Genomic DNA, 23141 nt, shown 5'->3' on the forward strand with positions numbered 1-23141 from the left:
ATGATCTGATCGGGGGGGAGGGGGGGGTGACCACCACCGGTGTTTTAGAAAGGTAAGAAGCGAGTGTTACTTACGGGTATGTGAAGAAGAGGTAATTTTAGAGTCAACATATGCATATATCGTTGGGAAAGACAAAAATGTCGTCGATGCAAGTGAGACTGTAAAGTTGCCTGGAGGAGGGGAAGGGGGACGGGGAGGATGGCGAAGCTGATTGGCCAGCCCTATTGGCGCCGGATTGGGTCTAGACTTTGTGACGTGGGGCTGGTCTGTGCTTGTCTGTCTGCAAACACCACAAGCCATCATCATCGTGAATCTCGATGTCGGAAACTTGCCGCGATTCGAATGGACGGCAGGAAGTGTGAAGTGTTTGGGAACCCGGGAGCCTTTTTGATAATTCAGGTGGCGAAGAACTCATCGTCGAGACTGTCTTGTTTGGATCGGGTACTGTTCGTCGTTCGTGTCCAACATTGGATCTGGTACCACATCTCGATGCTACCTACCTAGTCGTCGTTTTATTTTGAGTTGGCTTTGAGGCTATCACAAATCAAAGGGGTATCTTAAACAATAGCATTGGAAACTCTTGCCCCCGGTGTCACGAGAGGGGGTCGGTGCTAGCATGACTTGCGTGTCGTGGTAGGCAGCCGTTTGAACCACCTTGAAGCGAGTGAGTGAAGCCTCAGAATCTGTTGCTCATTTTTCCCCCCTGTTGTGAGTCTGGAATTTGTCGAGCAGTTTCACCATGAGCTTTGCTTTTGCTTGAATTTGCGGAATCTGAGACGACAAGACGAGGGAGCAAGAATGTCGTCCCAAACAGCGAGTTACATGGGAGTGGTGGTTGGGTCGGTGACCTGTGAGTCTCCCTTATCATATCTTGTATCCATACGACCGACCCCCTCCCCCTTTTAAGCAGCTGCTAACTGCTAACCCTCCTCCATAGCAACCTTCTCAGCCCTCATCTCCCTCACCTCCCCGACCTGGATAGTCTACCAACTCTCCCACCCCAGAGTCTACGACCACATCGGCCTCTTCACCCGCTGCTCCCGTTCTGCCTGCGTCCCCTTCCCCTCTACTCGGTTCTGCTCCTCCCTCACCACCCCCGTATCCCATATCCCTCTCCACCCCCGTGGCAAGCCTCCCACCCCACCATTCTGCACCAAATGGCGCTCTGCCGGCTTCCTGGTCAACATATCCGTAGGCCTCAACCTTGTCTCCCTCGTCGTCGCAGCTCTCCTCCTCCTCGGAAACGCCCACGAGCCCCACTCCTACCACATGCCCAGAAAGCACGGCACGAGAATCATGGCTGTTTTGATGATGATTGCCGGGGCGGTGGAGCTTGGAGCGGTGGCGATGGTTTCTGAGCTGAAGGAGTATGAAGAGATGTTCCAAGTTCCTGGGTATGAACACGGCCAGGCGTGGTGGGTTGGGCTGGGAGGGGGAGTGTTGAGTCTGATCATGGGGTTGGGGGTTGGGCTTGTGAGATTGATGGACCTGCCTGAGCGGACGGGAGAGGGTATTGATGGTGAGGTGTAAATTGAGATGGTGATGATGGAAAATGATCGTGGGTTTGATTGGGAAAAAGAAAAAAGTAAATAGCATCTGTTGATCAAAAAGCATCGGGCATCTTCAACATCAAGAAATGTGTCGTGAGCAGGAGCAGGGGCAGGAGCAGGAGCAGGAGTGGGAGCAGGAGCAGGAGTGGGAGTGGAAGCAACCACCTTCTACCGATAGGGGGTTTGGCCAGTGAGCTTTTGCTTTTTCTTATTATTAATTTTTTGCAATTCCAGTAGTCTCATCACAACAATCATCTACCGACCTCTTCTTACCTACAAATCACTCGCCTCCTTTACCCACCCAACATGTGCCTCCCACCCCTCCCAAACCTCCGTCCTGAAGTTCTCCTCCATCACCTCCCAATCCACAACCCCCTGCTCCCTCTCTTCCATCTTCGGTTCTTTCCAGTCCTCATCAAACACCCACTCCTCCCCCCCACGTCCCACCACGGTATTCCTGTACCACTCGTCCTCTTCAACACCCACCACCTTCACCTCTCCCAAATCAATCCCTTCCCCCTTGTCCCCCTCCCTGACCAAAACCACCACCCTCTCGCCACCCTTGATCTTCATCCCCGCCACCACACCCTTCGTGTCCCCCTCGGCCCTAACCTCGTAAACCACTCCCTTCTCATCCTCACTCACGACCCTCCAAACCTTCACCTCAACCCTCCCCCCGTTTCCCAGCGTCACACCCCCCCTCACCCACCCCAACCACTTCGTCAGCGTCCCCTTAACCTCCCACTCCCCACCCCCAGGAGTCTTGACCTCAATCCCCAGAACCCACTCACTCAACACCCACGTCGGCCCGCTCGCCCACCCATGCGCGAGAGAGTTCCTCGCCCGGGAAGGGTAAGCAGGATACTGAACATCCCCATCAATCCTGAACCCCTCCGCAAGCGTGCTCCCATTATTAAACCCATCCCCATTAACCAGATGGCCCCATTCCAACAACATCAGCTCCACCGCCGTGTCCACCTCCCCAGAGTGGACATGCCCCAGTAGTTCAAACCCACTGGCAAAAGGACTGATGGTGTTTGGAAACTCTGGACACGGCGCCCCGTGTTTTAGCCACCTCCTTCTCAACTTCTGCGAGATCTGCCGTCTGGTAGGCGGGCCGTGTGGCAATGGGGAGGGTGCTCGAGAGGGTGATTTGGGTGACCGGAAGGGCAACCCCGAGGGAGCGAGGTTCGCGCCCGAGATCAACAACCAGGAGTTCCCATCCTGGGGGAGGACGGGGCTGTACGGCTGTCCCTTTTCGGGGTAGCAGCTCCTCTGGCCGATGTTATCTGAAAACAGGCCCGTCTCGGGACAGTACAGCCTGCTGAGGCCGGTCTCAAGTCTTGTCTGGGTGGCTGCCCAGAGAGGGGGGACGTCATGACCTAGCCAACTGGCCAGGGTGGCTGAACGGGAGAGGACGGTGTGCAGGAGCGCCGAAGCCTCAAGGTTGTGCCCCGTCATCCCCGGCCTCAACCAGTCCGCCGTGCTCGTGACGTGGACAAGCCCCATGGCATCCACAATCGAGATGGAGTGGTGCAGCGCAAAGAGGTACCGTCCCCAGATCTCACCCAGCCACCCCAGATCCCCCGACCACAAAACATACCCAAACACCCCAAGCAAACTGTGCAGATGATACGTGTCGCTGAACTCCCTATTCTCCGTAACCCCCATCGGTGGCCCCGCATACGGCAGTCGCCCGTCGAAATACTGATTTTTGAAAATCACCCGAAGCGCGTTCTTGACGCTGACCCAATCGGAAGTAGACACCGCAATGGAAGGTATGGCAATAAACATGTCCCCCGGCCAAACCATCCTATCCCTCTTCGCCCCATCGGTGGTGACCGACCCCCCCTCCGAGATGGTGAAATTGCTGTACCACGACCCGGCAGGCGAGCGGTTGTGGTCAACAATACGGTTGTAGTCGATCAGCGCGCCCCCTTCTCTCGGGTCGATGCTGCCGAGCTGGAGCGTGTACGCCCCCGCGTACCAGATCTTGTTCAGCAGGTCGCTTGAAGAAGAAAAGTACCCCGTGTACGCCTCCCTTCCGTTGTCGCCCTGAGACGGAAACGAGGAGCAGCTCACCCGGACCTCCGAGATGGCAATCCGTTTCTTCTTCCTCCCCAAGCCCGAGATCCTCCCCCCCATCCCCACCCCCCAAAACCATCCTTGGCCCCCATCCCCATCCCCGTCCCCATCCTTGGGGACATGCAGAGTAAAATACCCAAACGCCCCCCTCACAAACTCCCTCCCAACACAAACCTCCCCCGGTCCCTCCACCCCCAACCGTAGAGGCAGGTCCCTCATCCGCCTGTCAGTCGTCGCGTCCGGCACCGGTCCGGCAAAGAGATACGACTCCGAGTACGCCAGACTGACCTCCTTCAACCCCCCCTCGACACCCTCAACGACAAGACAGACCCTCCCAGAGATGTTCTCCCCAAACTCCCAGCTCACCCACCCCCCCTCCCCGATCCTCACCGTCCCCTCCTCAACGACAACATCAACATCCCCTTCCGTCTTCCATATCCGCCTCGGCACAATCCTTCTCTTGTCCTCGGGCGCGCGTATATACCTCTCCCAAGGCCCCTTCCACCCCTTTCTCCCTTCAACCTCACACAGACACAACAACCAAACAAGCACAAAAACTCTCATGGTGAGTTGCTGAACAAAACCCGCCGACAACAAATCAGCCGTCGTCAGACATGATCTGATCTACGTCTCCCCCCGCACTCAGCCGCAGCCAGACATTCAAACGCAAACGGAATGATACCCCGCCATCCATTCCTCCCTACATCACATTCCTCACATTTCATTGGCAGATGGTCACCACATCATACAACAATACAAATCTAGCATTTCATTTGTCCCGAAACCTACACAACACAGAGAAAAACTAGAACTAATAACTAGCCCACTCGAGTCCCGCAAGCCTCGCTTCGTCAATGAGAAACAACAAAGAAAAAGAAAGAGAAAAAGAGAAAAAGAGATGCATCACTATTCCTCCTCTCAGGCACAAAATAGCTTTCTACCAGATCAACCACATCACTTGATGTGTGATAATCCTTGCTACCCTAGCCAAAAGAAGCATGATACACCCTCCCCCTTTTTTCTTACCCTTCCACCCTGCTCATTGACACAAAAAGCCAGACATTTCCCCAATCGCTGCGGTCCATGCACTAGCAATGGCCGTCCAAAAGGGCTGGGTATATCCGTTATAAAGCCTCCCGGACCATGTGTGCTCCCACCCCAGGCCTGGTCCTCCTCCTCCTCCTCCTCCTCCTCCTCTGCGCGCCTGGGCTCGCGCTCCTTCGTGTGTCCTCGCTAGGGTAGGAGCTATCAAGCTACCTTTCAGACCCTTTTTTTTCTTTTCTCCTTCTCTCCTCGGCTGGCAACCGCGCCCCTCCAATCATGCATCACTGCTAGTCGTGCTCTCCATCGTCTCGCCGGTTGCCGCTGAAAACAAAATTAAGATAACGCCCGGGTGAGGTGTTGTGTGTGTGTTTGGGTGGGGGATATTGGGTAGTGTGTTATTGGTGGTGTTGTGACTGCGGAATGGTCGGCGTCGAGTGGTAAGTCTGGGAGCTATGGGATCGACCAGTCTTCTAGGCCGTGCCAGGACCTTCCTCTGCAAGGACCCCAACCCAAGAAACCGTCTTCGAGCGAGTGCTGTCTTGCAGCGCCAAGGCTCTTTACATATCCATCGACTCGGTGCCATTGGCGCCGAAGTTGAAGCCGCCCTGGCCGCCCTGCTGGGCACCGTTCGCACCGAAGCCAAACTGCTGAGGTTGGCCCATAGACTCATCCGCGTTCTCCTCCTCGTCCGAGAAGTACTTCTCGATGATGTTGTACGCCTTCATGTAAATCTCCTCGTTGGCGTTGGTCTGGCAGTCGTGGATCTTTTCCATACCGCCGCACTCCTCGATAAACAGAGCAAATCTGTTGATCGACTCGGGTCCGTCGCCGGCAGCCTGCTTGTCAAGATCGCCAACCTTGAGGATGTTCTCCAAACCATCGAGGGCGACCTGGATGATTTTGTTATCCGGGCAGGCGAGGAGATCGCAGAGGGGCTTGATGCAGCCCTGTTGAACCAAGTAGCGGATCTGCTCGGGCTTCTGCAGACCACCCGACGTGGCGTTGCTGATTGCCCAGCAGGCCTCCTTACGCGTCTTAAGATCGCCGTTGGAGAGCAGATGAATCAAAGGAGGAATGATGTTGGCGTCAATAACCGACTGGATCTGAGCCGAGTTGCCGGCCGTGATGTTGGAGATGGTCCAGCAGGCCTCCTTGCGAATGCCGTCCTTGTTGGAGCTCAACAAAGACAAAAGGCAGGGCAAAGCGCCGCAGTTGATGATGACCTGGGTCTGAACGTCGTCGCCGGTGACTATGTTGCCGACGGAGCGGAGTGCTGGGGTCTGAACAGAGGTCGAGGCGTGCATGAGGAGCTCCACAAGACGGCGGGGGATGCCAGCCTCAATGACGGCTTGGATCTTGTCATTGGCACCGTCGGAGAGATAAGAGATAGCCCAGCACGCGTCGATCAAGACCTCGTCATCCAGAGAATAGACCAGCTTGGCGAGAACTGGAAGGGCGGGGGCAATCTAGAGCAAAAAGAACATCAGCATCGTGCGACACGAAGAACAAGGGACAACATACGGTAGCCCAGTCGGGCTGGGGAGCCTTGCCGCGGCAAAAGTTGCTCAAGGTCCAGGTGGCATTTCTGAGCATGGAAAGCTTGCGGCTGTCACCGAGAAGAGCAAGGAGAGGGCGGAGGGCACCCTGGGCCAGGACGAAATCACGGCAGCTGGGACTATCACCGGCAATGTTGCCCAAAGCCCACACGGCCTGCTCGCGGACATCGGGTTCGGGACTGCCCAGGAGCTCGACGAAGATGGGAACGGCACCGGCCTCGATAACAACCTGGGTCTGCGCAGCAGAGCCCGAGGCAATGTTGGTAAGAGCCCAGGCGGCCTCGAACTGGACAAGAGTGTGGGGAGAGCGGAGGAACTCGACGAAGCGGCTCACAACGCCAGTCTTGATGACCTCTTCGATTGGGGGGTTGCGCTCCTTGCTGAGCAGTTTGCGGAACTTGGTGGTGGCCTGGATCTGAGCGTCAATCTGTTCCGAGAAGACGCCAGCCACCATCTGAGGGAGGTCCTCGTTGAGCTGCGCACATTTTCCGTCAGCATTTTGTCTGCAGCGAGGTTTGCTGCCGAATGCGGCCCCAGTCGGCCCAGCACAGCAGCAACCGCAACACGCAGCGGGGTACAAGTGGGGTGGAAATGAGAGGATGATGCTGGAGCGCAAAATCGACACCTTGGGGTAGGGCAGAGGACGCGATGCAGCGGGAAGCAACAGCGCCTCGCATGGAATACTGTCGTAAACATACCTGAGACTCGCTGGGAGGGTTCTCATCGTCACTGTCGGGGGCAGCACCGAGAGACGCGCCAGGACGGTCTGCACCAGTGCCAATGCCACGGCGCTTGGCCAAGTTCTCCTCACGCTTCGCCTTGCGGATCTCAACCTGCTGCTCCTCACGGCGGCGACGAAGCTCCTCGGGCTTGAATGTGTTCTTCGCCTTGAACTGAGTTCTGCGATGCTCGGGGATGTAACGTTCAGACATGATGTCGGTTTCGCCGATGGAAGATGGGCCGTGGTGGGTATGGCAGGCAGTTTGAGGTGAGCCAGTCGATAGATAGATAGATAGAACGATGGACCAGACCAGGCGGCGGGGGATGTCGGGTAGACAGTGAACTTTGATAGAGTCAGGCTTTCGCAGGCCCAAGTGATGATGGTAGAATGCACGATGGGGAAAAGTTTTTCGTTGGGTGATGAAAGAAGTTGGAGTGAAGAGACTTTGAAAATAGGTAGGGTCTTGCTCTGGGCTTTCTCTGGCCTGGCGCCCGCCCCGCCCCGCAGCGCATGGATCAGTTTTGGCCTAGTTGTGCCCCACCCTCCCACCACACCTTTCGAGTCAGCCAGCGCTCCCTTGTGGCTGTGGCTGTGGCTGCCTGAGGCCACAACCAAACTACCCCTCCATGGCCAAAATGGCCCAAGACAAAAGGAGGGCACGGGCCACAGCACATGCTCCCGCGATGGGTTGGTGAGCAGGTGGAAGCGCTTTGATTAGATAGTGTAGACCAGACGCGCCCCGCGGCTTTCAAGACGCGTTGAGTGTATCTCCCCCACCTTTGTCCATATTTGACCTAGGAGTTCCTTTGCTCAACACAGTCAACCATGGCTTCCCAGCAGGAAGAGGGAGATCTTCCCCAAGGGTTTGTCCGGTTGAGGGATGTACTGGACCAAAAGTTCGTGCCTGGACATATGGTCAATGTCATAGGCTCCATCATTGACACCCAGGCCCTGTTCAAAACCAGCAAAGGTATGTTTGCCCTGCTTCCTGTGCTTCTTCTTTCTTTTTGCACCCAGGCTTACCAACAACCCAAGATTGGAAAACCACATGGTCCCTCATGGACTGCTCCGTGGAAGATGAATGCTATGGCGTCAAGCTCAACATCTTCCGACCTCGTGAAACCGACATTCCCCAAATTGCCTACCAGGATGTTGTCGTGCTTCATAGGGTCAAGGTCCAGAGGTATGGCGGGAACATGTCCTTCATCACTAATCATCAGACCACCATCAGGGTATACGAGTCCTCCAAGATCCCCAGGCCTCCAGGATCCGCCTTTGTGGCTTTGAGACCGTGCACCAAAAAGGACGAACGCCCGGAACTGACCGAGGAAATCCACCACTATGTCGCAGCCTTTTACCACAAACTGGACAAGACCAACGCCCCCTCAGAGGAGGTGTTTCGGCAGGCAGCCCGGCAATCTGCCAACGTCAAGGACAAGTTCAGTCTGCTCCAAGATGTGCAGGCAGAGAGGTTCTACGACCTGATCGTCCGAGTTGTGCGAGCACCACATTTTGACTTTGACAACAAGGCAACACTCTATGTGTCAGACTACACCGAGAACCCGGCCTTCCATGACCACATTCCCGAGAACCTCGATGCATCTCAAGACGGCGATGTATATGGTTATACCTCGGAGGAGCCCGCGCCAGTAGCGGAGAGATGGATCGCCCCGGAGGGGAAAAAGTCTCTTCAGGTCACCTGCTGGGAGCCTCATTCCCGCGCCCTGCAGGAGGATGTCAAACTTGGCTCCTGGATCGGACTCAAGAATGTGCAGATAAGACTTGGTCATGATTACAAGTATTTGGAGGGTTTTGTGCGGGAAGATCGGACATATCCAAACAGAATCAACGTCTACCCTTTCAACCTGGACGATCGCGAGAACATGGACGATCGCCTCACAGCAGCCTTGCGCCGCCAGCAGGCTGCGGACAAGGAGAAGAAGAAGGTGATCAAGGACATCAAGTCTGCTCAGGTTGCAGGTCAGAAGCGGAAAGCTTCAGAGGTGCAGGCCATCGAGGACCAGCCGGCTCTGAACGCGAAGCAGCGTCGGGCGGAGAACAGAGCGAAGAAGAAGGAGGAAAAAGCTCGCCAAAGCGTAGTCTCTGCCGCGCCTGTTGCCCCGAGCACGAAGAGTGACCCGCCAAAGCAAAATCCGACCCAGGATGTCACTCTTGCCGGAAATCGGCAGATAATCTGTGAGAAAAGCAATGTCGGCCTGACAACCATCGAGAGCATGCTCGAGCCGAGCTTTATGAAAATCAAGATCGATGCAGACACTGTCGAGGTTCAAGTCCCATTCGTGAACAAGAAATACCTGACCTTTGTCCGCGTTGTCGACTTCTCGCCTTCCTGCATAGAAGACTTTGCCGTCAGCCGCAAGATCACCCAGTACCATGATCTCTCAGACAGCGAAAACAGTGACGGATCGTCCCTCGACGAGGACGAATCTTCCGGTGGCGATAACGACCCCACCGTGAAGCGTGCTTGGGAATGGCGGTTCTCACTGTTGCTTGAAGATGCACTGCCGGCGGATGGATCATCGCCTGCGCGGGTGTGGGTGGCGGTCAACAATGGTGCAGGTCAGTGTCTCACCAATTTGGATGCAGACGACCTCCGGAAGAACAGGAAGTGCCGGTACCAGCTCCAAGACATCATGCACATATTGTGGGGTAACTTGGAGGAGGTCAAGGCTGCTGATGGTGAGAAACAGCAGGCTTCCAAACAGGAGGTCAATTCCAGGCCAGGCTCTAGGGGTAGCAATGGGAACCGTACGCAGATGCCCGATCTGGATAGTGACGAAGAGAAGGAGGAGGCTAGTGGTCGTGGAAAAGAGAGCAGCTCGAGGTCGAATGAGATAAGGCTGGTCAGCAAGCCCTTCACGTGCCCTATCAAGCAGTACGGCGTCAGGACTGGGAAGAAGGATGAGTGGATGCGTGTGTTTGCCATGGATGGGGTGCGGATCAAGGATGTGTAACTAGTTTTTCGGGGAGGTCTATGTCTATGTGTCTATGCTGTTTTCTTTTCTTGTCTCATGATTAACGACATCCTTTTTCGTTTCAGGGGGGGGGATGAATCATCTGCCTTTCTACTTTGGCTGTTCTGGCAAGGCGTTTTGGGACAAGCAGGCAGGAAGGGAAGCCGAACATGTGAGGGAGCATATGCTGAGGAGAAGGAGGAACATTAAATAGGGCATACGGCATTGCATGTTTAAGCTTATTTCAATAGCTATCACTTTCAGTCTCTGTACATGTGGATATATATATATATATATATAAGTCGTGTTTCATTGTAAGTGACTGGTGTCGATTATCTTCTTGTTTTGTTGGTGTTGGCATAGGTTTATATAGTTGCGATGGTTGTCAGGGACTCGACCAGGAGGATAGAAAGAATGGGGATGCAAAGTCGTTGGTTGAATACATAGTCAAAAAGAGCAAAAGCTTAACATTTTATCTTATCCCGAAAGTCAGTAAATGATGGTGCTAAGGGAAATAAGAGAATGAGGAAATGAAAGGAACGGGCTTCTGCTGTACGTAGCAGCCGTCTCGATATCGACACGAACTACAGTCCTCACGTTGCAAAGTTGGAAATCTCCATTGATACCTATCACCAGCAAAAATAGACCCAAGGAACTTGATTGAAGGAGAACAAGTCAGTCAGCCCATACCTACAGCACCAAGCTGAGCGACTGAATATACGAACAGAAAAAACTTCCACTACTCCTACTCCATGCTTTGATAACATCAATGAGCCTGATTATAAGCATGCCATAAAACAACCGCCCCCCTTTTGTTCTGCGTACAGCAAGAGAATGCAGAAAAATAAATGAATCAATAACAACAACAACAACGAGAAGGCAAAAAAAAAGAAGAAAAAGAAATACATCGGTAATCTAACGACTTGAAAAGAAGACAAAGACGCAATTCCCAACCGCCCCCCATTCCCAGTTGATTCCCTTGCCCAGTTCCGTATCATTATGTCCGCCCGCAAGCAAACAAGTAACTATCTACCCTTTGCATCTCAAAACCTGTTACCAGAACCCTATTCAATCCCCTATCACACTATCCTCCTCCATCCTCTCCCCTTCCCCTTCCTCCCCCCCCTCATCAATAACCTCCTCCTCCGCCAACCCTCGCCTCCTCAAATCCTCCTCCCCCCCTTCCTCCGCCTCCTCCTCAATCGGATCCTCCTCCAGTTCCAACTCCACCTCGGACAACTCGCTGTCATCCTCCCCATCAACCACAATCTCCTCACTCAACTTCTTCCCCCCTTGATGCCCCCCACCACTCCCGCTCCCACCCTTATTAGCAGCAGCAGCAGCAGCAGTCGGCCCCCCCTTCCTGACCCCCTTCGCAACCTTCCTCCCCTTATTCGTATACCTCTCCACCCTCTCCCTCAACCGGCCCTCATCCAAATACGCCACCACCTCCTTCAAATTCCCCCCAAGCTTACTCTGATTCCTCAACATCCTCTTCCTCAACCGTCCCCCCTGATCAAGCATCTTGGCCAGAATACAAAGGACATACTTCCCCGCCAGCTCGCAAAGCGCCCTCTCCAACCTCAACTCCTTCCCCCTCCTCTCCACAGGCGTCATATCCTCCTCCCCCTCCCCCCCCTCGTCATCCGACAGCTCCTCCTCCACCGGCTCCTCATCCTCCGCCGGCTCGTTCAACCTCCGCCTCAAACACTTCGCATAGGCCCTCTCCGCCGCATCAAAAATTTCAATCAGCTCCGTGATCAAGTCAGCCCTGATCGGCTCAAGCAAGACATCAAGGTCACTGTACGATTTCGGAGACGCCGCCCCCTGACTGCCCTGCTGCCCAACCGCCGTTCTCAGCGTCGCAAAGCAGATATGCAGGTCGCACAACCCCCCAGTGGAAAACAACCTCAGCTCATCGTTCGTTCCCCTCGACGACAACGTCCAGATCAGATTCCGTGAATAGTCCTGCCTGAGCGAATTAAGCGTCAGAATGTCATCCCTCGGGATATCAGCCCGTGACTGCACACTCCCAATCAGCGCCCTCACTTTCCACAAAAAGTAGAACTGAACAGACGACACGGCAGACGACACAGCCTCGTCCTCCAAATCATCCAGCGCCTCGTCAACAACGTCCAGCTTGCCGCGGTGGACGATCTTGATCAGGAGCTCGATGGCGGGCTGGTCCCCCCCCTCAAGAAACTCGGTCGGGTTCGCTATCGACGCCAGTTTCGACATCTTGAGCAGGATATTGCCCAACCCCGTGATCGTCGCCGGATCCATGTTGCCCCGCACGGAAAGCTCATTGTTCTTATCAAAGTGCCGGAGAGCGTTGATAACAATCTCCCACAGGTCAGCAATCTTGCTGTCGGTGATCTCCTGCAGCTCGTCATGCTTGCGAGCATGCAGCAGCGCAGCCGTCGCCTCGGCCAAGACGCCGCGGTCGACGTGGCGGTCAAACTGGGTGCAAATCTCGTCCAACAAACGACTGAACGTGGTGGAGTCTTGACGCAGCTGCTGGAAAATGTCCAGCGGAAGCGAGTGCTCCAGCCGTAGCACCATCACAGCTGTCTTCTCGTCTGCACCAAACTTGTTCAGCAGGCGGGGAATGTTGGTCGCCAGGTGTATCGCCGATTCCTCCGCCGTATCGGCCGCATCCGTCCGGGCTTTCCTCCTATGTCCGTCCTCCGTGTTGGGCGACAGACCAAGCTTGACGGCCGAAGCAAGAATCTCGAGAATGATGGCCTCCTCGTTGCCCTCGGGCGCCACGGCTGCCTTGAAGGCGGCCTCATTAGAGTTGCTCCTGGACGCCTTAGACCTGGACTTTGATTTTGTGCTGGTGGTGTGGTCGTGAAGGAGATAGCCGGACAGGATCTCCCAGTTCTTCACCTGGTCAATCTTCTCGTACAAGACCTGCGAGGCGAGAGATATCCTCGTCTCCGGCGCGACAGCCTGGACCATCCCGACGGCAATGTCAAGACCGCGGGGCGGAGCGGTGCTGCCCTCCTCCTCCAGCTGGGCGTCATATGCGGCAAGAAGTTCAGCGAGACATTTGACGCTGATCCAGTCCCGACGAGGAGAGGAGTAGTCGTCATCGTCTTCCTCGCCCAGAACCTCATCAATAACATCGCTGCCGCCCATCTCTTCCACTTTGCCTTCAATCAAATCGTCAACGCAACCGGCAAAGAAGTCGATGACTGCTCTCCGGACACGCAGCTCCGAGTCGAAAATCAACCGGCCAATCGAGTCAATCTCGTCTGGCTCCAACATGCCAGTTTCTTTGAGAATGTGGATGGCGTGAATAGCAGCCACCCGGACGCCTACATCGGCGTCCTTGGTGGCCATCTCGACCAGCCGTGGTCTGAACCGGTCAATGAAGTGACCGAGCTTCTCAGCATCCCGTTTAAACAGCCGGGTGACTTGCTTGAGAGACTCCAGTCGTGTTTGCGGCATCGCGTCGGTCAACATCCAACCCAGGTACCGCAAATACTCTGGCGTCTCAAACTGTGTGGGCAGGTTCCAGATCCAGCCACCAAGAGCCTCGACACACTCGCAGCGAATCCTGGCGTCAACATCGCGATACCGCTGGAGAAACACAGTGTCGAAGAAATCCAGGATCTGCGCCTGGCAGATGGACTGGTTCTCTTCAGCCTCCTTCAGGTTCTTCTCAATCACAGCAAGACGCTCCCTGTTCTTGCCCTTGCGCTTCTTCTCGGCATCAAGCTGCTGCGTCATCTTGCTGACGCGGTCATCCAGCTTCTTGGCAATCTCGACCAAGCCAGCCTCCATAGCAAGGGCAACGGTGGTGGCCGTGTGTCTGAAGGGCCGAAGCGTGGACGAAGACATGGAAGCCACCCATCTAGCAATATTTTCCATCAAGGCAGTGTCTTTGTAGAGCATGTCGGTCTCGTGCAGGACCGTCAGCAGTGATTTGAAGAAGCCGACCAAGAGATCGCGGAAAGACCGGGTCGTTTTGGACTTTGCAACCAAGGGGTAGTCCGTGATGCCCTCCTCGGTGTAGACATTCTGCAGATCCGCCAGTCTGTTGGAGCAGTTTTCGGGATCTCGGATGTCGTCGGGCGTGACCTGCTGGTCACACCCGGCCGACAGCAAGATGCAGTTTACCAGCTCCGTCACGGCAGCCGCATCGTCGGCTTGGTATTTGTGGTACCACTCTGTCGCAACCTTGTCCGAGGAGTCGCCCGAAGCAAAAATGTCGGCTGTAATTCCGGTCAGTTTACATGTTTCAGCAGCGCGACAAACAGCCGCCCCCACCACAACTCTGCCGCACGCACCATATAACCCAACATCAGTCGGACGTGTGATGGCGAGCCGAACCGCCTTCTTTGGCCTGCTAGGCAGATGGCCTACTATTTGGTCATGACCGGGCGCGTCACCATTGGTCTTTGGCTTCTTGGTCGCTGGCTTTCTCGGTTTCGCCGACGACGAAGAAGGCGTCTTCTTTTTCTTCTTTGCGCGGCGTGGTTCTTCGGCGGCTGTCTCGGAGCCATCATCATCGTCGTCGCTCGCATTGTTGTTGTCCTCTTCATCGTCGGGGGCCTCGTTCTCGGCGTCATCATTGTCCCGGTTGTCGTCGTCATCTTCATCATCGTTATCCGAGTTGCGCTTGCGCTTGCTGGCGCCGGGCGCATCGGGGATGAACTTGTTGGGCGCTTTGGAGACGCGTCCCGAGCGGCGCGCCGAAGAGGTGGGAGCGGGAGAGCCCGTCGTCGCGTTGTTGTCTGATGTTTCCATGAGGGGCTGTCGTCCGGATAACATCACATTTGTCGGGTTGGTAAAGAGTATAACAGGGCTGTCCCAAACACAGAAACTGGCTGCGATTTGGGGGCAATTGACGCGTCTTCAGAAGCTGGGAAAGGTCGGTGCCGGTGCGATCACCCAGATTATTTTGGGCGGATTGAACCGCTTCCCCCCCCCCCCACCAACATGGCTCTGTGCACTGACCACCTCCAGCTGCAATCAGCAGCCATATGCACCTACCGGGGGCCTATTGTTGAGACATCAGCCATGCACGCAGCTAGCTGCTTGTGACGCAAAGCATTCATTTCACATTCAGTTGTTGAATATGTATTCTCTCTCCGGCATTCATCATCATGAAAGTCTGCAAGGGTAATGAAGGTCTACAAGTGTATCATCGTACACACATAAGGGCATGGTCTCCAAAGTGGTGCGAGATGCTTCCCTCTTCCTGCAGCATGGATCCAATCCACAGCCGTCCGTCTTCCACCTCAGGGGCTCCGAACTTGACCACCACACAACCCCGTACGTTGGCGGCCGACCACAACAGCTTGCTGTTATTTTCCATCACGAGTCTCTCGGCCCTCCATTTTTCTCGCGGAGTTGCCTGAGCTAACGCTGCTGCCTGCTTAGCAGCATCGCTTCGGAAATCACGAGCCCCAAGTCTCGGGAGAGCAGCGAACTCGGCCAGGAAGAAGTCTCCCAACGACTTCATCAGTGGCCCCCTGAGCAGCAGTGTCCCCACGATACCCACGCCGTGCATCGAGTCTCGCAGCTTGGCCAGTTCCGGGTGAGACCTGTTGCTGTCCAGGATCACGGCATCTCTGACAAGCAACCTTTCTCTCGAATCCGTCTTTCCGTCTTCCTGAGCAGCAGGGATAGTCCATATCTCATTGCGCCCAACCCATCGCACAAAACTCCAGTTCTCTCCTCGCGCAGTGCGACCCCGCGTGACCCAGTCGAGAAGACATATCGAGGCGTCCTCCTCAAGCCGAAATATCTGTGTTTGCTCATACACACTCCCCGCGAATGGCTGCACCGGATCGGGCAAGAGGCAGAGTGCGCCTTCGGACGCAATGTGGACATGCATGTCCTGTCGCGTGACGATGTCGGGGGAGGTGGACGTGAAGACCTTGGTGTGGCCTTGTGTGACGATGGTCAGCTTGGCCTTGGCTCGCACGTCGACCTTAAGATTGACCTTGTCGCCAGCCACCAGTCCGCCGCCATAGGAGAGTAGGAAGACCAGCACGCTCTCATCTTCGGACGGTCGTGAAGGTGAGATGAGTTTGAGAGGGTACTGGTAGGTGAAGGTCTCAAGGCCGGAGATGCCCTCGGGTAGGAGCTTTGCGACGAGGTGGCCCTGCCCCGGAACGGACGTAGATTTGGGAAATGGTGAGTTCATTGTGTTGTCACCCCATTGTCATGATGAATGGTCAAGATCTCTCTTTCTTCCTTGATCGGAGCTGACCGTATCGTATCTGTCTCATGTAGTGTAGGGTGGATGGGGTGCCAAGAGGGGAGGGTTGGCTATGAGCCACTCTCAGATGACCCTTATCTGTTTATCGCCGCCCAGGAACGGCCCCTGCCCCGCGCTCAGACAGGGGAGCCTGTATCGTCCCCCACCTTGGCGTTGCTTGCGATGCAGGCGCCCCCGGTCAAAAAAGTTTGGTGGGGACAGTCAGAATTCAGAACTTATGCCATCCATGCTTCCCTTCCGCATCTTCACACTTGCAACCTGCGAAAAACCAACGCACCCGATTCAACTGACAGCTGCTCATTGTCTTGTCAACTCGCACCTACCACACCGAGTACCAGCAACCACTCCAGACCGTTCTTTTCAGCACGCGTGACTTCTGGCAGCCATGCCCCCCAAAACCGCCCCCAGAGGGCGTGGTCGAGGTAGAGGAGGTACCGCCCGCGGCGGCTCTGCCTCTGCCCCGGTCGCCGGCGATGGTTCCGCTGAGCCGGCTATTGCTGTGGTCAAATCCGAGACAGACACACCAGCATCAGCTTCGACGTCCACATCAGCCCCCCCCCCGGGCCGGTCAGCAACTGCGACACCCGCTGGTACCAGAGTACCTCCAAAGTTCAAACCAAAGAATGTCCGTCGTAGCTCAGCAGATCGTGAGAGACTTGCCCGCGAACTCGGCCAAATCAGCAAGGCTAAGGACGAGGCCGAGGAGAAGCGAAAGGCTCGTTTAGCCAAGGCCAACGTACGAGGCCGTGGCCGTGGTGGCGGTTTCCGTGGTGGCGCTCGAGGCACAGTTGCACTCGGTCCTCTTGCTGGTGGAGGAGCATGTGAGTTTTGCTTTTTGTTCTGGCATCTCAACTAGTCGTGCACGTTTGCTGATACCTTGGTAGTCGGCGGCGGCGGCTCCTCAGGCGGTGGTCGCTTTGGTAGGGCTGATTACATCAAGAACGAGGCCGGCGGTCTCTTCGGCAGTGACGGCAGAGTCAACGCGGATCTATTGCACGACTATGTCCAAGATTACGATGACGACAACAAAGACCGGCCCCTTATGCCTATGGGTATCCGACGTGTGCAGCCAAAGTCTCAGGAGGACAGCACCGAGGACAATGCAGACGAAGAGGAGGATTCCGATGAGGAGGGCCTCTTTGTGAATGACAAGGAGCGGGCTGCGAAGGATAGGCTTGCTGCCAAACAAGCCGCCAAGGTAAAAACTGAGGGCGGTGGCCAGGATGTTGATATGGACAGCATTCCCCCTCGCTATGGGGAAGCCGACACAGCCGGCTACGAAGATATGTTACTGGTGGATACGAGCCAGAAGCTCCAAATCAGCAGCGGAAAAGCTGAGGAACTGCGGAGACAGCGCCGCCTCTTTTCGGAACCGTTGGACGACCGCGCGTTTATCTTTCAGTTCCCCGTCAGACCACCGCTTTACGTCGTCAAAGATGACGGCTCGCTCGCCAAGACTGAGGGCGACGACGAGGTGGTCACGCTGGACGGTCAGCAACAGGGCAATGCTCCCGTCGATCTGACTACCGGGGTTAAGGAGGAGGAGGTAGCAGAGGAGGAGAGCAAGGAGGAAGAGGAAAAGCCAGTGGTGCCGCAGGCGGGATATCTGGGCAAGCTCATCGTGCGAAAGTCAGGAAAGGTTGAGATTGACTGGGGGGGCTATCCCATGGACTCGGGCACTGGTGTTGCGCCCAGACATTTGTCGACGGCTGTTTTGCTTGAGATGGAGGATGCCAAACCGGGCGAGCCGCCCAGAGGGTTTGCCTACTCGATGGGCCGTGTCGAAGCGGTCTTTTCTTCTGTTCTTAGGACCAGTGATATGGAGCCGTGGGTGGTGGATGGGCAGGTTCCTGGTGCTGCTGGGAGCGCTTGATTAGATGGAAAGGCAGATGGGAATAAAAGTATTGATACCCTGTAGAGATTTAGTCGTCCACTGTGTTGAAAAAGAGAGGACTTTTCCATGCAAGTCGCGATTTTCTTTTGACTTTGGTATCTATGTTTTTACTTCGCTTGACAGCTCTGTTCTAGTTACTCAATAAGGGCTCTCCTGGTAGGCCCTTTCCGCCTCTTCGTAAGCATCATACCCATACAAGAAGGCCTGAATCTCGGGGTCTGTCCATCTGGATGGGAACCCTGGGCGGACATCGTCGTCGTTTAGCTGGCTGGTCATGAGCTCGTCTCTGGCTTGCTGGGCCGGGCCGTCGGGGAGGTGCGAGTCGTTTCTTTGGTTGAAGGTTTCGAGCTGGATGCGCCGGCCGCGTTCCATGCGGAGGTGTTCGTAGAGCCTGCCCATCTTGGGGAGCTGGGAGGAAGAGGTTGATTTTCGGACCTTGGAGAGGAGGTGCCCGAAGACGGCGCCGTCCTCGAGGGAGGAGTTGGCGCCTTGGGCTAGGTAGGGGAGCATGGGGTGGCAGCAGTCGCCCGCCAGGAAGAAGGTCCCTTGGGGGTTGGTCCAGTTGGGGAGGGGGTCGAGCCACATCAGCTTCCACTTTTGGACGGACTGGATCTGGGAGATGAGTTTCTGGAGGAGGGGGTCCCAGCCGGAGAACTTGGATCTGAATTCCTGGAGGGAGGCGTCGGATCTGGCGACGTGGGAGGGCATGTCGTCTGGGCAGAGGAAGACGAGGTTGTAGGTCTGGGAGGAGGAGACCGAGTACCCCACGCAGTGGCTGTGGGGGCCGATCCAGAAGTGCACTGTGGGGTTTGTGATGAGTTTTCGGAGGGTGTCGGCGTCGGGACCGGTCAGGTGGGAGGCGTGGAGGGTGATGCGGTAGGCTAGATCGCCTGTCAGGATTGCTGGGGAGGGTTGGCCTAGAAATAATGGTCGAATTGACGACCAGAGGCCGTCGGTCAGGAGGATCACATCCCCTGAGAGCGTGTTCCTGGCCGGGTTCTGGACTAACCCGAGATGGACTGTGTTCGTCTCGAAATCAACCGACGTGACCCTGGAGTTAAGCCTGATGGTGATACCGAGCTCTGAGCACTTCTTCACCATCTCCCTCTGCAGATCAACCCGATGTAAATCCCAAAAAGGGAACCCATACCGTTCCAGCATCCGCTCTTGTAGGTTTGGTTCGTGGGCGAGGAGCTTTGTCCCGTCGTAGCGGTGGACGGAGAGGGAGGTGGGCACTGCGGCGAGGGGGGCGAGGATGGGGGTGAGGCCCCAGTGGGAGAGGAGGCGGGTGCCGTTTGGGGTTACTTGGAGGCCGGCCTAAAGGGGGGGGGGGGAAGGTTAGCAGACGAGATGAATAGGGGTGAATAGAGGGGGAGGGACGTACGCCGACTTCTTGGAGCTCTTTGGCGGCTTCGAGGATGGTTACTTGGTGGAGAGGGTTGGCGAGCTTGGTGGAGAGGGCTGCTGCTAGACCTGCTAGGCCGGCGCCGATGATGACGACGTGGATGCCTTCATCTTGAGTTTTTGTTTCAGTAGTTGTGTCTGGTATAGGCACCTCTTTTGGCCCGTCACTTGATGGGAGGACCATTGTGAGTGTGGTGTGTGAAAGATGGGGCAGGTGAGGGTGAGATAGCAGGATGATGATATGTGTCTTCACCCCCTCTCAACAGTTATCACTGAAACAAAACATCACATCTCACATCAAACGCCAGCAGCGTGGCGTTTTAATATATCACATTTGAGACACATGTCCTGGCCGTCGCCGGTCGAGTGTAACCGGAACTAAGTGGGGGCGGCAGTACACCAGCACCCGTAAGGCGGGGAATAACCTGGGGTAAATCAACGGGTAAGAGGACGCGGGGCGACGGATCCGGACCCAAGGGAACAAACAGGTCGACGTCGTCGGTTCGGCAGCTGGTCGGAAAATAGCCTCCCTCACACCAGTACGGCAGACGATATCGGCCCACGACATCTGCATGCCGAGGGTGTGGTCAATGGGGCATTCCAACTAAACATTATGCTGCTGACAGCTTCTCTCCTCCCAATATGCCGTCTCACGGAAGAAGTTGCTTCCTGACATGTCTCTCCATATGCCCTCAAATCTTAACAGCCAGCTTAAACCCCGTCACAGCTATCCTCGCGGACATGATTATGAACGAAGCCAACACCACCACCGTCCCAGCCCAAACACAAGCCCATGTATATGTCCCATTTGACCTGTCGATGATAGCACCAGCAGTTGGTGGCCCAGCCAGCGAAGAAAACGCGCAAAGAGTGCAGACCATGCCGAACCGCGTTCCCATCTTTCTTGGATCCTTCAAGAGACTGGCAAGCGCACCACCAAACACACCCTGGGCCGCTCCCATCGCGAAACCAAGAAAGATGGCAAACACATAAAGCCCCGTAGCAGAGTCCACCGCCAGCCAAAAGAAAAACATACACCCCAGCAGAAACATCTGGAAGGCATGCATGTTGATCGGACCAATATAGTTATCAGCCAAATACCCTGTGATAGGCCTCGCGACAACACTCATCCCGTTCGTGATGAGCAACAACTGCACCGAGTCCGTCGTCGAGAACCCAACAATGTTCCTCGCAAACGCATTAATCTGTTCCCACATTAGCCATCTATCATTTCGTTCCATCCTCAGACTACTCACAAAGAAGCTCCCGAAAAACAACGCCCAAAAAAACAAAAACGCCCCCAGCGTAAACAACAAATACGGCCCCTCCCTGAATGCATCCCACTCAAACACCGGCCCGCTCCTCCTCGGCTTCAACACCGGCCTCAGCAACACCACACTCACAACCGAAATCCCCAACGCCACAAACCCCGCGCACCTCACCGCCCAGGCAAACCCAACCTTTGGAATCAAATACTGAATCACCGCCGGAAAAACCACACTCCCTAACCCCGTCCCGGTAGCCGAAATCGCCAGCGCCAATGCCTTTTTCCTCTTGAAGTAACTGTTCACCACCGACAGCGGCGGCATGAAAATAATCCCCAACCCCAACCCCGTGCACAACCCCTGAGCCAGGAAAATCTGCCAGTACTCTTTACATAAACTCGTCATAAAGGTCCCAAAGACGACGAGGAACGTCCCGGCGATGATGGTCGACTTGATGTACCCCGCGTCGGCGAGGCGGCCGGAGAAGATGCAGAGGGCAAAGGCGAGGAAGACTTGGAGGGAGCCGATCCAGGAGACTTGGGCTTCGGGGAGGCGGAGGGTGTCGCGGTAGTGGAGCTGGTAGACGCCAAAGGCGGTTGGGTAGCCCCAGGCGAGCATGTTGATTAGGCAGGCGGCGAGGACTTGGAACCAGGCGGTTAGACCGCCGTCGGGGGGGGTGAATTCTTCTTCTTCTTCTTCTTCTTCGTCTGGCGTTGTTGTTGGGGAGTCGAGGTCGGAGCTGTCTGATAGGTCTGCATCTTGGGCTGTTGTGAGTTTCGTTTCTTTGGTGTTGGGATGTGATGATGATGGTGCTGCTGGTGGTGGCGGTGATGGGGCCGAGGCGACCTTTTCGATGTCAACGTTCATGATGAGTGTTATTTGCTTGGCTCACCCTGTGTAGGTTGTAAAAGTTGAATCAGCAAAAAACAATGACGACAAGAAAGGGGTAGTAGTAGTAGTGGTAGTAGTAGTAGTTTAGCCGTTGATATATTCCATCGGCGTTAGGAAACCACCAATGACTTTTTAACTCCGCCGTCCAAAGGTTTCTAGAAAAAAAAAAGCCAGTCGTGGGTGGGAAAAGTGTGGGTTTATCGTACACATCCTTGCCGGGTAGACTACCCTGGTTTTGGTAGGTCAAACGTCGTTTATTCCCGGCCATATCGAGAACTGTCACTATCATCAAACAAGCGGGCGAGTGTCAAGATGTCATCTTGCAGATTCTTTACGCCCTTGATTTTGACATCTTCTCCGACAGTTGTCCCCGCAAATGGCGGGAAACACCCAGTCGGGAATAACAAGCAATATCGACATGCCGCTGCTGGCTGGGTAGGTGGCTGAAATATGACATATCAAGCACACTGTGCAGGCGACAATCAAAAGACGGCCTATCCCGGGCCGTCAAGGACGGGATGGGTGTCTGTCGGGTAGGGAGCGCCGGCTGCCGAGGCTCTCATCCGATATGCACAACTCCCGCTCCCGATAACGGCTGTGGAACTCTAGCTGTCGCCGACTGGCCGGGAGAGACGGGAGGGTGCCGAAGTGAGGCGGCCTTTTTCGGTCCTGATTTGGGAGACGGCGATATTGTTCATATTTGGACAAGACAAAGCAGCCATCACGACTTCTCAGCAATGGGAACACAAGCTTGAAGTGGGATCTCCAAATCGTAATTGCCGTCAAGCATCTCAACTCCCAATCTCGTCAATTGCCCCACCAAGATAGGGTCGCCTTCCATCGGCTTTGTCGCCCCCATCGTCAATATGAACACAGAACAGACAATCGCGATCTTCGCTGCTGTCAACCTCGTCATAACTTTCCCAGTCCTCAAGTCGCACATAAAACTGTCTCAGTGCCACGAGGCTTTCCAGTCGTGCGACCAAAACATCATCAAGAAACCAAAACAATTCTTTCAGAACCCAACCAATCGCTTAAATTTCAGCAGCGCAGAAACGTCAAAGTGTCAGATGACTCAACCACCGCGTCGCGCGCGCTATTAGGAGGAGAACGGGAAGGTTTTAGTCACAGAGGGGTGCATCGAGTCGCAGACCGCCATTCATGGCCCGGTGACAGCCCAAGCAAACGTGAATATCCGCATCGCATTTAGCTTCAATTCTCAGTCAACATAAGCTATTGAACTCATTTCCACATCCAAAGTCCGTTGAACACTGAATCTGTACATGTTGGCACCTTCAAAATGGTTCATCCAAAAGATAAAATTCCCCAAGTGTAGAGATCTTCAACCCCTCCCCCAAGCCAAGACCAAGTGGCAACAAACCCCAACAACCAACCGCCCAAAGCCGGTCCAAAAAACCCATGTCAACACCCTCTCAACCAATCAGCGCCCCCATCTCAGCCAAACTCTCGACAGAAAGGGAAGGAACCCCCAAATGTGGGGCAACTTTAGAACCACGCCAT

At 55.2% G+C, this 23141-nt stretch overlaps 9 protein-coding genes across 9 annotated transcripts; 3 read left to right on the top strand and 6 right to left on the bottom strand.

The window, feature by feature from the left end:
- Nucleotides 1-292: 292 nt before the first annotated feature.
- Nucleotides 293-1530, top strand: QC763_203185 (uncharacterized protein; the record flags this gene model as incomplete). Its single annotated transcript, XM_062909352.1, has 3 exons — nucleotides 293-708; nucleotides 785-850; nucleotides 938-1530. Exons 2-3 carry the CDS (start codon nucleotides 799-801, stop codon nucleotides 1528-1530), a joined length of 645 nt encoding a protein of 214 aa, XP_062768125.1. The 5' UTR covers nucleotides 293-708; nucleotides 785-798.
- A 293-nt stretch (nucleotides 1531-1823) lies between these two features.
- QC763_203190 (uncharacterized protein) lies at nucleotides 1824-4199 on the bottom strand (the record flags this gene model as incomplete). The annotated part of the gene is made up of 1 exon (XM_062909353.1): nucleotides 1824-4199. One exon carries the CDS (start codon nucleotides 4197-4199, stop codon nucleotides 1824-1826), a length of 2376 nt encoding a protein of 791 aa, XP_062768126.1.
- A 1037-nt stretch (nucleotides 4200-5236) lies between these two features.
- On the bottom strand, nucleotides 5237-7488 carry cut15 (Importin subunit alpha-1; the record flags this gene model as incomplete). Its single annotated transcript, XM_062909354.1, has 3 exons — nucleotides 6934-7488; nucleotides 6201-6710; nucleotides 5237-6145 (listed from the first exon to the last, which is right to left on the bottom strand). Exons 1-3 carry the CDS (start codon nucleotides 7165-7167, stop codon nucleotides 5237-5239), a joined length of 1653 nt encoding a protein of 550 aa, XP_062768127.1. The 5' UTR covers nucleotides 7168-7488.
- A 175-nt stretch (nucleotides 7489-7663) lies between these two features.
- On the top strand, nucleotides 7664-10319 carry QC763_203210 (uncharacterized protein). Its single transcript, XM_062909355.1, has 2 exons — nucleotides 7664-7926; nucleotides 7992-10319. The coding sequence occupies exons 1-2, from the start codon at nucleotides 7782-7784 to the stop codon at nucleotides 9929-9931; spliced, it is 2085 nt and encodes a 694-aa protein (XP_062768128.1). The 5' UTR covers nucleotides 7664-7781; the 3' UTR covers nucleotides 9932-10319.
- Nucleotides 10320-10999: 680 nt separating this feature from the next.
- Nucleotides 11000-14710, bottom strand: IRR1 (cohesin complex subunit; the record flags this gene model as incomplete). The annotated part of the gene is made up of 2 exons (XM_062909356.1): nucleotides 11000-14151; nucleotides 14227-14710. The coding sequence occupies 2 exons, from the start codon at nucleotides 14708-14710 to the stop codon at nucleotides 11000-11002; spliced, it is 3636 nt and encodes a 1211-aa protein (XP_062768129.1).
- Nucleotides 14711-14777: 67 nt separating this feature from the next.
- On the top strand, nucleotides 14778-18139 carry QC763_203240 (uncharacterized protein). The gene is made up of 3 exons (XM_062909358.1): nucleotides 14778-16081; nucleotides 16181-16987; nucleotides 17051-18139. The coding sequence occupies exons 2-3, from the start codon at nucleotides 16552-16554 to the stop codon at nucleotides 18037-18039; spliced, it is 1425 nt and encodes a 474-aa protein (XP_062768130.1). The 5' UTR covers nucleotides 14778-16081; nucleotides 16181-16551; the 3' UTR covers nucleotides 18040-18139.
- Nucleotides 15084-16091, bottom strand: QC763_203230 (uncharacterized protein; the record flags this gene model as incomplete). Its single annotated transcript, XM_062909357.1, has 1 exon — nucleotides 15084-16091. The coding sequence occupies one exon, from the start codon at nucleotides 16089-16091 to the stop codon at nucleotides 15084-15086; it is 1008 nt and encodes a 335-aa protein (XP_062768131.1).
- Nucleotides 18140-18198: 59 nt separating the features above from the next.
- Nucleotides 18199-19648, bottom strand: QC763_203250 (uncharacterized protein; the record flags this gene model as incomplete). The annotated part of the gene is made up of 2 exons (XM_062909359.1): nucleotides 18199-19377; nucleotides 19445-19648. The coding sequence occupies 2 exons, from the start codon at nucleotides 19646-19648 to the stop codon at nucleotides 18199-18201; spliced, it is 1383 nt and encodes a 460-aa protein (XP_062768132.1).
- Nucleotides 19649-20156: 508 nt separating this feature from the next.
- Nucleotides 20157-22663, bottom strand: QC763_203260 (uncharacterized protein; the record flags this gene model as incomplete). Its single annotated transcript, XM_062909360.1, has 2 exons — nucleotides 20721-22663; nucleotides 20157-20669 (listed from the first exon to the last, which is right to left on the bottom strand). Exons 1-2 carry the CDS (start codon nucleotides 21594-21596, stop codon nucleotides 20157-20159), a joined length of 1389 nt encoding a protein of 462 aa, XP_062768133.1. The 5' UTR covers nucleotides 21597-22663.
- Nucleotides 22664-23141: the final 478 nt, after the last annotated feature.

This window comes from Podospora pseudopauciseta (assembly GCF_035222475.1).
Source record: "Podospora pseudopauciseta strain CBS 411.78 chromosome 2 map unlocalized CBS411.78m_2, whole genome shotgun sequence".
NCBI lineage: Eukaryota > Fungi > Ascomycota > Sordariomycetes > Sordariales > Podosporaceae > Podospora > Podospora pseudopauciseta.